We start from the raw sequence: 12,697 nt of genomic DNA on the forward strand, positions 1-12,697 counted from the left end.
AAACAACTTGTTGTTGTCTTTTTGTACCACCCTTCTTACATTAAAAGAGGAATCCATGCCAAGATAGGTATGAAAAAAAAAAGCAAGATTTTGAAACAGTTTTTTATACTAATTAAAGGTATTTTGGAACTATTTTATACTAATTAAAGGTATTTTGGAAATGGTCCCTTGCAGTCTTCAAAAGGATTAGCAGCAATATTTTATGCTGGGTAAAAAAAGAATACTGCTTCTCTTCTTAAACATCTAATGTAGAAGGTGGGTGATTACTAAATTTATTTTCATGTAAGTGTGAAAAATTCTTGATCATGTTCCAAATCTTTTGTAATGACACAAGAGAGAACAGTACCAGCGATGAATTTTGGACTATACTACATCAACCACATAATGCACTATCTTGTCTAGAAGAGTAACTTATTTTTTAACTTACTGCTTCTAATCTTTTTTTTTTTCACTTTAAATAAGAAGTAAGAAAGCAATTAAAGAATTTTATATCATATGAAATATCCTACAGATTTTTGTTTTGTTTTTACAGAATCAGCTTTTATCTTTGGGCTTTCCATATCAAATTCAAATATATCATGATGAAGTAACCTCTATCCAAATATGATAAATAGATAACCAATAAAGCAAGTTATATTATAAAAAACTTTTATTAAGCTGAGATCTCTTTAAAAAGTATAAACTTATAGTCTAAAAGTAGATCCTTGATTCAGTCACTGAACATTCTCCAATTTACTTCCAACATAAAGTGGTGGAAGAGATTTGAAATTGGAGGTCTATGCATTGATCCATTACCTTAACTCTGGCTGGCTGAGAAGTCTGCCACTGTCTGGCCAACATCAAGGAATATCTGTTATATGCAAGGATGTTGTCCAAGGGTCAAGTCACAGATTTTTACTCTTGAGTTTCTTGGGATGACACTGGACTTGGGGTACCTACTTTTCTGTGTTATGTGGCTATAAGCAGTAAGAATTTTTTCTTTGACAAATAAGAAAATGCTATTAGAATTTTTTTTAAGAAAAAAAAAAACATAGAAGAAATAGGTGCCTTCCCAAGTCCTGAATTGTAATGTATTTTAGAATAAGCCATTCAAATTGTCAACAATTCCAGATTGTTGCTTACTCTACACGATCAGTATCTTTTCAGGGAATGCATTCCTTATATCTGGCAGGTAGGAAATATTAGGGTTTGAGATAAGCAATATATTTTCCTGTAATCAAAATTGTCCCCCTGCGATTGCTTCTTTCAAAGCAGCGATATACTATGATGGAAAAATGTCATTCATTTTCCAAAACTGTATTTACAAGCAACTTTTCAGGAACATAGCTTTTCTGCTAAGGCAGGAACATCTATATTTACAATACAGATCTGAAACACCTACATGTTTTTCTGTATAACAGAGCATGTTTCTCTTGGCCCAAACCATGTTTTATCTTCACATTTGAGCAGGAATTTTTAAACAGGTCACTCTCGGTTATTTTAGCCAGAAGAACATTGAGCCTTTAGTTTTGTTTTAGGGAAAACAGTGATGTGTAACCGCATAAAATATCATGCTACACTTTCTACTTCTGCACATGCACACAAAGTTACCATCTGAAGTCTTCTTTAATTCAGTTTTCAGTTTTTCCTGCTCTTCTACTAGTTTTTTATTTTCGGCTTCCAAAATGTGTTCCTCTTCCTTGGCATTGCTTTTCAAGAGCTATCCGAAAAGAGAGTTATAGAAAGAAGTAAGCTTAGACCGCAATAACCACATACTGTTTCAGGAAGTAGGCTGAATAACATATTTAAGATTATTGGTCTTTATTTGATTCTTTATCTTTTCAGTATTCTATAATTTTCTACAATGTACTTTTGCTGGTAGAAACTTGATATTTGGCAAACAAAAAGATTTCTTCTTAGTAAGGCTGAAATCTCTGAAATGAAAATTAAGAGTTTCTGGTTGGGCTATAATTAAAATTATGTTTTCAAAAAGTATTTAGGTAAGTAATGTGAATGTCTCCTCCTCCGTTAAAGGTGTGATGTAAATCTAAGGAAAAAAACAGTTGTGAGGATGGTATTAATTGGTAAACCATTATGTTCCAATTGCAGAGCTGTCTACTCAGACTATTTTTATGCAGACCAATCTGTAAAAAAGGAATATAAGTCAGGGTGGGGAATGGATAAGTGTATAATGATAGGGCTATCTCTATGTTTGGAATATTCTACCTAATTCTGAATAGTCATTGAATAGTCCCCAAATTAATCTTATTCAGCTAATCTTTCACAATATTTTTTATATTCTGAAATCTATGTGGGTTTTTTTTGGTTGCTGTTGTTAAAGATTTTATTTATTTTAGACAGAACAAAAACAATCATAGAGGGAGAGGGATCACAGAGGCAGAGAGAGAAGCAGATTCGATGCTGAGTGGACAGCTGGATGCGGAACTCAATCCCAGGACCGTGAGAACATGACCAGAGCCAAAGGCAGATTCTTAACTGACTGAGCTCCTCTAGGTGCCCCTCAGTGTGGGCTTTTAAAATGTTTTTTGTATGTTGGTAGATTATCTTTTTTTTTTTTTTTTAAGACTTTATTTTCCAGAGAGAGAGAGAGAGAGAGAGAGAGTGCGAGAGCACATGCAGTAAGAATGGCAGGCAGAGGGAGAAGCAGGCTCCCTGCTGAGCAAGGAGCCTAACACAGGACTTGACCGCAGGACCCTGGGATCATGACCCGAGCCAAAGGCAGACACTTAACTGACTGAGCCACCCAGGTGTCCCTGTAGATCATCTTTTCTGGGCAAAAAAAATTAAGATCAGAATAGTAAAATATTTGACTAAAATAAAAATACCATGAAGTAAAAATTTCATAATCTGTAGGCCTAAAAGGAAACTATCATTGTTAACAGAATTAAGAAACTTACTTATCTTAGAGAAGTTTTAAGATATTTAAGTAACCACAAAAGACAAATTAAACTAATGTTTGAAAAAAAGTATGTATACACTGACATGGGTTATTTGAATAAATAAAGTGGAAGCAACTTGATATTGACGGTTTCTATAGTCAAATAAAAATTTTGAACAAAGTGACAGAAAAGAATTTCTACTGCTGGGTGATTCCTTTTCTAATGTAAGTGGTATATCCAATAAACAAAACTCACAAAGTTCTACTGAGCATGGGCTACATGTAAATATATTACAATTTTTATAATTAGGTGATATAAGGGAAAAAATGTAAGAGAAATATGGTCTCTGCTCTCATGTAACTCTAGTGGAAAGGGGGACACAAGAGCATAAAAACTGTAATATAAGATCAAATACAGTTCTATCTTCTATCTTGTTATAATACAGTTTAGGCAGCTTAGAAGGAGTAATTAAAGCTCTCATGAATATATGACCACAAAGAATTTTTTTAGGAGACAAACACTAAAATACATCCTTAAGCTTAAGGAGCCTCTTATCTTCAAAATTTACAAAAAGAGCAGAAAGAAACAAGTTTTTTTTTCCCCATTAACTCTATAAATTTGTTGCCCACCTCAAGTTCAAAATAATCCAGCTGTTACTTCACTGAATTCAGTTCACACAGTCTCCAGTGATTACCCAAATTGGAAGAGAACCTCTGAGTTGCAGGAATGTTTATACTGACTGCTTGAATTATTATGCCATTGACTTGGAAAAGTTGGATTTGTGTTGGGTCTTGTAAATAACCTTTCATTATTGCACCTGCAAACTTGTCCAGATTTATTATGTGTGACTTGATGCTGGAGAAAGACCAAGAGCCCTGGAACTGAAATTCAATAGCTAGCTACTAGTTACAATAATGCATATGTTCCCTGTTCCACCCACCTTATACCATAGTGGCGAATAGCCGGGAAAAAAACAAAACAAAACTGGTAAGAAGTAAAGCTCCATCACTGTTGTTATTTTAAAGCACTTGAATTAAAAGTTGATTGGTCCTCCATAATTATTTCATTAATTGAGTATCCAAACAGACAGGGGTCTCAGGCAGCATCTACAAGTCATTTTGTAAGATAGCATACAAAGGGCACCAAAAAATGTGGTTAAGAGTATGGATTCTAGAGCCAGGCTGCTTGAATTCAAATCTTAGTTCTGCCATTAATTAGTTGAATGGTTCTGTGCAAGTCACTTAACCTTCCTGTGCTTCCATTTCCTCATATATAAAAACAGATAATAACAGTACCAACCTCATGGGATTGTTGCAAGAATTAAGAGTTAATACCTTACTGTGAAGGATTTGAAGCAATACCTGGCATAGTGTTAGCTATTATTTATAACCTTGGACCTGAGAACATATGAGGTGACTTGCCCTAGATCACAATGCTAATCACTTTTATTAGAGTTAGGACTAAGTTTCTTGGATCTCACAATAAAAGTGCTTTCCATTAGGTAAGGTGTCTCTGACAGAGAATAAAGAATTGTTTCCATAGCTAATATTTCAAAATCTATATGAAATATCTCAAAACAGAAGTGATCTTTGATATTCTGACCTCTGGCTTTTCTTGGTCAGTCAGTACACTTGTGGGCACTGACAGTATTAATGTGTAGCTCATGATCTTTCTCTTTACTGTGTGCTAGCTTTAGCATGGCATATCTATGGGTCTCTGATGATCTGGGGCCAATGACTGGGACCTTCCAGTCAATATAGAAAGCAGAGAACCCAGGACAGCATGGAATCAAAGGGGAAGAATAAAACAAACATTAAAAAAAAAAGAGAGAGAGAGAGAGAAATTGTGGAGGAATCAAAGAATCAGTAGTCATGAAATAAATTTCCTTGCAAGGGTAACTTGTGAAAACAATACTAAAAGAAAAGTGCCAAAATTGTTCTGAGGAAGGTGTTTTTTTTGAAGGACAAGATGAATTTAGATATGTTAATTATGGTATATTTGAAAAAAATAATAGTACCAGAAGTTTACAAAAATACTTTCCATTTTCTTAAAGCTAATGAGTAAAAGGAAAACAACTAAAGAATAAGAGGAAAAATCTGTGTTCTGTTAGTAATTAGAACTCATTACTCTAACATGATAGGCATAATTTTAAATCAAGATAGGTACACAATAAGTTTACAAATACAAGGTTGGGTTCTTTTGAGTTTAGCCATCATGTATTAATCAAAGCTTTAAGGGTTTTGTTTTTACTTTCACCATTTTGAAGTAAGATGAAAGGACAGAAAATGAAACAAGTAATATTGAGGTACAAAATGAAGCTGATTTTGCCTTTTTTTTTTTTTTTTTTGCAAAAAAGCAGAAATGACTTTTGAACACAGAAATACCAGGAGCTATATTTACTACAAAAGGAAATTTATACGGCATCTATAGATCAATGCCTCAAAACAAAACAAAACGAAGTAAAAAATAGAGTGGTTCTTTATTTTACAATACCTCAAAGAAACATTTTTGAATGCTGTTTTATATGAAAAAAGGTACTTCTTTACTTTTTTGCTGTACTGCGAAATAAGGAAGACATCATTATAAATAAAACACGGGTTCTGAATAGATGACCATTATACCATAGCATCAAACACAATTTTTTGTGCAATGAGGTTTGCCTTATTTAATAGGTTTCTGGAAAGACTTCTATTATATTATGTATTGGATAATTAATTTCTATAAGAGGCTAGGCTCTAAGACTAAGGTATTTTAATTCTCTATTAAACTCAATACTTTTTATATAAATATAATGTAGAATAATACATAATTTATATTTGCATTTCATTAATTTATAATAGGAAAATCATTTTATTGTACTATTTTAGGAATGTTTTTAAGAAAATGTATTTCACTTCTGAATGGTTCCACTGATACTTTGTTTTAAGTAGAATTAGCAAAACTTATGGGGCTTAACATGAACACCAAATACTCAAGCTCTGACATCTTATCCCTAAATTTTACACTTAAGAAGAAAATAAAATAATTCTGTGGCTATCATTTTGACACTTGTTCTTTTTATTTAATAGAGAAAACATCAGTTCCTAATACTCACTATGCCTGATTGGCAGGGGAATTTTAGCATAGGGTTCTCAAGGAAGGACTATCAGCAACACAGCCAAATTAAAGACTTTAAATATAATGTGGGGTCATCAGTCTAGCATTAACTACTTTCTACTGCTCCCTACATAAACATTTAAAAGAAAACAAAAGAATTTAAAAATCAGGCTTAAAAATTATTTAAAAAATAATTTAACTGAAAAGAAAATGGAAACATAGAGCCTTAAAAGGTTTGCTTTAGTTATAAAGTAAAATTAATGGTAATGAAGGAATTAAAATCCATATTCCCAGAATACTGTTTTTTCTTTTAATCATAGGAAATAGGTTCAATGGCATTCTACTACTGAAGGAAACTGAGAACAAACAAATCTAAAGGAGAGTAAGACACTCTGAAACAATCATTTCATAGAACAATATTGTTACTTATGGTTACTTTTTGCTTACAAATTATAAAAGTACTCTTTTTGATACTGAAAAATAATACACCTTGGGAAAACTAACAACATTGACACACATTTTTAAAAAGCAAATTTAAATACCCGTTTTAGTCTTTCATTCTCTTCCATGAATTTTTTGGCAGCCTCATTAGTATTTTCTGCTTGAGTTTTAAGTACTCCTTTGTTTGACAGTTCTTTCGCCAGCTGAGTAATAAGGATAACCAGACGTCTCAACACTCTAAACGAACAAAAGCATTGGAGTACTGTATAAGTAACTAATCATTAGAAGCTCAGATTTAAGATAAACAGTCACTGTCAAATGATTCCCTTTTAGGAATGGGTAAGGTGGAGGGAGATAATGTTTAGGGAGGACATGTATACATATATTCTTCCTTTTTCTTCTTTTCTTTCTTTTTCTTTCTTTCATTCTTCCTTTTTCTCTTTTTTTTTTAAGTCTTTCTGTCAAAACAAGCCTGTATCTCGTTCCTTTGGAATCTTTGTTATAAGACTAGCACTTGGAAGATAGGTTCAGCAGTACTTGTTAATTTAACCATCCTTTTCCTACAGGTGTCTGGCCAGGAGGAGAAGAAACAATTTGAGACAGTGTGGCAGGACCACTAAGAGAGGTCATTTTGTTCATTTTATTTTTTTCCCCCTTACCACTTTAATATTTGCTATTTAAAGAGCATTGTATGAGGCTGGCCAAGCCTAAAAACTGCTCATTCACATCAGTTTATGGGTAACTTCCATTGTTAGCAATTAGTATCTTCAAATATTCATTCAACAGGTATTTCCTTGGCTAAGTGTTCGGAATTGCTAAGTGTTAAGCACCTGCTGGGTACTGGAGACACAGCAGGAAGTGAGACAAAGTCCTTCAAGGAGCTTAGGTTCTAGTTGGAGAAGAAAGAGTTAAAACAGTATTTAATTGCAAAAATGAGTGATACTCAGAAAAATATACATATACAGATACATTCCATGGAAGCATGCTTTGGAGGGAGTGAGGGTCACAAACAAATTCTCCTTGAAAGGGTCTGAAGGATGAATAGAAAGGTAGCCAGGGAAAGAGGGGAATGCTCTGGCAGAGGTTAAAGCGGGTGTGAAGATCCTGAAGTAGGAAGGAGTCAGGTAAACAATAGCGAGTCAATAAATATTTGCTGCAAGAATGAATGCGTGAACAGTTGAAGCTCAGGGTGGGTGGAATGTGGTGTGAATGTCCGAGAACAGTGAGCGACAAGGCTCCAGAGACAAGCAGGGGCCAGATCATGCAAGGCCTTATGGACCCAGCAAGCCATAATGACTATTATTTGGGTATTTCATTCTGCATCCTTTTGTGAAGATGTTAGTATACTAAACAGCACAGAAAAAAAAAAAAAAAAAAAAAAAAAAAACGTATGGTATAGGTAGGAAAAATGAGGAAGGGAAACACAAATCATGTTTTAAAATTGTGCTTTTTAAAAACTTACAGCCAAAAAAATAATGAGAATCCAGAAATGTAAAGATTTCTTTGAGATCTAAAAAGTTTCATCTGTGCATGTTCATAGGCTCCAGGTCTGGTGGTTAAGCCTTTCTCAATGGCAGGTGATGAGGAATATTTCCTTACTTCTCTCACAGCATCTATTAGAGAAAAAGAGAAAACATTACTTTAGGCTTTTAATAATATAAAATTATTATTAAAATGGCCTTTTAAATAATAGACTTTTGGTATGGGCCCTCTTTTTGTCTTTTCCCCTACTATCCCTGGGAGGGCACCATACTCAAAAGAGATGCTCTGTAAATGGATGTTAGTGGGAATTTTGACTAGAAGAGGATTTTTTAAAAACTCTTTATCTAGGACTTATTATCACTGTACTATCTGTAATCTCTAGCTACACTGCAAACTGTTATCTTTCACTCTTTCAATCCCTAATAGGTTGAGTAAAATCCAACCTACTACAGTAGCATATAGGTCACCTCCCATTCCAATCAATTCTAAGAGGTTATCTATTTTCCTGACTCTACTAGCATTTTATTGTATTATTCCTTCAATACTATCAAATTGTTATGGTAATTATTAAAATAATATTAAGTTATTTAAGGTAATAATATTAAAGTAACATTATTATTAAAATGCTATTAATAATTCATACTAGTAATACTAATATAACTTTACTGAGATTTTAGAAATATTGCGTTACACTGAGATTTCCACTGGCATACGTTTAAATGGAATTTGACCTATGGGGGCATATGCTCCTCCAATGGGCACACGGATGGCATCTGCTACTGGAAACATTCAGAGAGCTGCACTTCTGATGCATTCAGTTCTATTAAGTCTCAGAGGTATAGGGGATCTATTTCTTTCTAATGGAAAACAGATTTCAGCTTATTCATATCTCTATTTAGTGCATTCTTAAGTCATTGGATCTTGTAGGTCCTAGGTAACTTATCTGCTCCTTATGTGTCTCAAAAACCAGGGGGACAAACAAGTCAGACTGCTTCTTTCATGTTGCCATCAGCACACTTAGAAAAGAGTTACTGCTACAGGAAAGAGATTCCAGTTAGAAACTGAGGCCAGTTAAACTATTATTTTAGTTTTTAAAGAATTTTATTTATTTACTTGAGAGAGCGAGCACATAAGAGAGAGCACAAAAGGGGGAAGGGGCAGAGGGAAAGGGAGAAGCAGACTCCCCACTGAGCAAGGAGCCCAACATGAGACTCAAGCTCAGGACCCTGAGATCATGAGCTGAGCTGAAGGCAGATGCCCAACTGACTGAGCCACCGAGCTGTCCCTATTTAATTATCTTTAAAGCAGCTTTGTTGAGTTAGAACTCATGTATCTTAAAGCTTATCCCTTTAAAGCATATAATTCAGTGGTTTTGAGTATATTCACAAAGTTGCATGAACACCACCACTGATTTTTGAATATTTTCATCAACCCCCTCAAAACCCCATTCCCATTCTGCCCCTCCCGTATCTCTTAGCAACTGCCAATCTACTTTCTTTCTCCATGGATTTGCCTATTCTGGACATCCAATACAAAAGCAATCATTAACTTGTGTATTTTGTGCATCTGGCTTCCTTCACTTGGCATGTTTTCAAAGTTCATCTGCGTTGTACCACATAGCAGTATGCCATTATTTTTTATGGCTGAAAAACATTCCATTGTGCAGGTATACTGCATTTGGTTTATCCATTCGTCACTTGAAGACATTTGGACTGTTTCCCCTTTTTGGCTATTATGACTAATGCTGCTGTGAACATTTTTTTCTCTGTGGTGTATGTTACCAGTCTTATATTTGGTTTAATTTTTTTTTTTTTTTTTTTTGCAATTAGAGAGTTTGCTTTTATCTAGCTTCATAAATTCTGGAACAGTTTAAGCAATGAGTAATGCCTATTTTTTCAAAGTGGTAGAATTTCTTGCAAAGCTATCTGGTTTTATTCTTTTCTGATGGGAGTAGCTTTCTTTTTTTTTAAATAACTTTCTGTAATTCTGTGGAAAACTGGTCTGTTTAAATTTTCTGTATCTACTAGAATTCATCTGATAAAGTTATATTTCTCTATAAAATTATTCATTTCATGTAGGTATTCACATTTATTTGCATAGAGATATATCAAATAGTCTTTTAAAAAAAAAGATTTTATTTACTTATTTGAGAGAGATAAAGCACGTGCATGAGGAGGTGGAAGAGCAGAGGGAAAAGCAGACTTCACACTGAGCCTGTAGCCCCATGGCAGACATGGGGCTTGAACCCAGGACTCTGAGATCATGACTTGAGTTGAAGTAAAGCTTAACTGACTGAGCCTCCCAGGTACCCAGTCTTTTAAATTATCTTTAAAAATTTTTCTTGAACTTAATGTCTATTTTCTCTTTTACATTTCTCAGATTGTCATGATAATATAGTAAAAGCATACCAACCACTATGAAACAACTAAAAAAAGAAACCCCAAACACAATAGTATTTATGAGTTATTCTAAACAGGCAAGCTAAACTACATAGAAATATGAAGGATCCTTACACTTGTTATTCAGCTTCTTTGGCTTTTAAATAAAAATAATATTCCTGGATCCATTATGCAGAAATGCTGAAGATTAAACAATAACATCAAAGAAGTTTATTGGGGCACCTGGGTGGCTCAGTGGGTTAAAGCCTCTGCCTTCGGCTCAGGTCATGATCTCAGGGTCCTGGGATTGAGCCCCATGTTGGGCTCTCTGCTCAGCGGGGAGCCTGCTTTCTTTCCTCTCTCTCTGACTGCCTCTCTGCCTACCTGTGCTCTCTGTCAAATGAATAAATAAAATATATATATATATATATATATATATATATATATATATATATAAAAGAAGTTTATAAAGATAAATGGATATACAAATGGATATACAAACCCAACTAGGGAATAAAATCACCTGTTTGAAAGCAAGAAAACTATGTCTGAAAAATGAAAAATGATACAGGGGCAACCAACCATGCATGCGGGGTATGATATGTGGTCAATTTTCTAGAAACAACATAGGGACAGCTTTTTTTTTCTTTTTTCTTTTGGATCACTCGTGGAATCTTTCAAACTCTTGGGATGCGTTTCTGCTGATACTAAACATATTCCTGGGTTTCCTGCTTCTTTCTGCCTATTCCTACCCCTTAAAACACACATACACACACACTTTCAGTTAGTCCTGGCTCCAGAAACACGATCACCTTGTAATGATTATGTTATTAGAGAAAAAACCAACATGAAAAATGAAATAAATTTCAAAGTAAAATAAAAATGAAACTTGAGTAATCTACTGGTTTTCCACAATTTACACCATTGTCATTCTGGTGCACAAGAACACTGGATTGTGTATTTTACCTTCACTACTGCATTTAAACCTTTGAATACCTCAGTGGAGGAGATGTGATTACCCTATTCTGAGATGGAAACACTGAGGCTTAAAGCATAGATCCCTATCTGGCTGCCTTTACCATCCAAGGTCAAAGGTCCTGTATTAATCATCCATGATGTTGCTATTGTCTGAGAATTAATTACTCACTCTGCCCATGGATGTAGGTTCTAGCTAGAGGTCATGGTTCTGCTTTGTGACTCCTACCCCTGTCCATAGCTTACCAAACAAAGGTTGGATACCTAGTACTAGCTGGCTCATTTATTTTCCTTATAATTGGAATTGATATTCAGAAATGGCTACTAATCCTTGTATATGGCCAGAGTGATGACATTTTTCAGCGATATGGTTCCCATAGCTATATGGGATAAGGATGAATTCAAGACCCATGGAGTAATGCAGGGACGTGAAAAGGACACTTCAGTTTCTAGGACAAGTCTCTTCCTGGAATTTGGCTTTCTTCCTGCCCTGAGCTGCTCTAAAACAACTCTGTATTTTATTATTAGTTCCCCTTTCTTGCTCAAGTGAGCTCCAGTTGGTTTCTGAGATATGTAACCAAAAAACCCTTGTACTCCGGCTTTCCTTCTTTTTATGGATATGTGGTAGTTTTCAGTCAAACTTCTTATGATAATTTTAGAGTTAAAAGAACACAGTACTACAGGCACACCTGGCTAGCTCTGTCAGGAGAGTATGCAAATCTTCACTAGGGACATGAGTCAGAGCCCCACATTGTGTGTAGAGACAACTCAAAAAAAAAAATTGTAATACTAGAGTCAGAAGGAGCTGCAGAAGTGATCGCCTTTTCTCTCTTTGCGTGCAAATGGATAAACCAAGATCAGAGAGATGAAATGCCATTCCAAAAGGCATTTTAGTTAGCTGGTGGCAGAGTTGGGACCCATTTTTCTTATTGTCCTTTAGTTGTTTAATGTTATTTCTTACAAAGCTGGAGATTTACTTGATAACAAGAGCGTACCCTGGGACAAATACTGACATTTTGAAATGAGGCATGAACCCATTCACACATCCTGACACAATCGCCTACTCATACCTCCTCGTACCAGTTGTTCCCAGTTTTATAAGAAGAAATTCATTTCAGAGGCTGGTTGTATGGAACATAGGAAACATTTGCTCATAAAACGGTGGTAGACGTGGTGGTTATCCCAGGATGAGTCCTGTATAACCTACTTTACATCAATAGCAACATCAACCTAATTGAAAACCCCATGAATTCATTAATTAAAAAAAGCTCTAGAAAAAAAAAAAAAAAAAAAAAAAAAAGCTCTAGAGTTAAGCCTAATCAAAAGAGGAATCCAGTACTTACCTAGAAACAGAACAATCAATAGGACTATAATAGTAAGGAAAGCCTTGTTCCAGAAAGTTGCAATTTTACCCCAGACAGTAAATGAAAAAATCTTCTGCCATCT

The 12,697-nt window shown here is 34.7% G+C and overlaps 1 protein-coding gene across 3 annotated transcripts in view; it reads right to left on the reverse strand.

Moving 5' to 3' along the window:
- The window catches only part of BCAP29 (B cell receptor associated protein 29), a 51,648-nt gene that overhangs the window by 34,559 nt on the left and 4,392 nt on the right, over positions 1-12,697 (reverse strand). For all 3 annotated transcript variants that reach the window (XM_059170815.1, XM_059170816.1, XM_059170817.1), the window contains exons 3-6: positions 12,595-12,695; positions 7,879-8,029; positions 6,518-6,653; positions 1,591-1,699 (exon numbers count right to left, since the gene is read on the reverse strand). In XM_059170815.1, the coding sequence (XP_059026798.1) occupies positions 1,591-1,699; positions 6,518-6,653; positions 7,879-8,029; positions 12,595-12,695 (497 nt within the window). The remainder of the gene's footprint in view (positions 1-1,590; positions 1,700-6,517; positions 6,654-7,878; positions 8,030-12,594; positions 12,696-12,697) is intronic.

The sequence above is a fragment of the Mustela lutreola genome, chromosome 4 (genome assembly GCF_030435805.1).
Source record: "Mustela lutreola isolate mMusLut2 chromosome 4, mMusLut2.pri, whole genome shotgun sequence".
Classification (NCBI taxonomy): Eukaryota; Metazoa; Chordata; class Mammalia; order Carnivora; family Mustelidae; genus Mustela; species Mustela lutreola.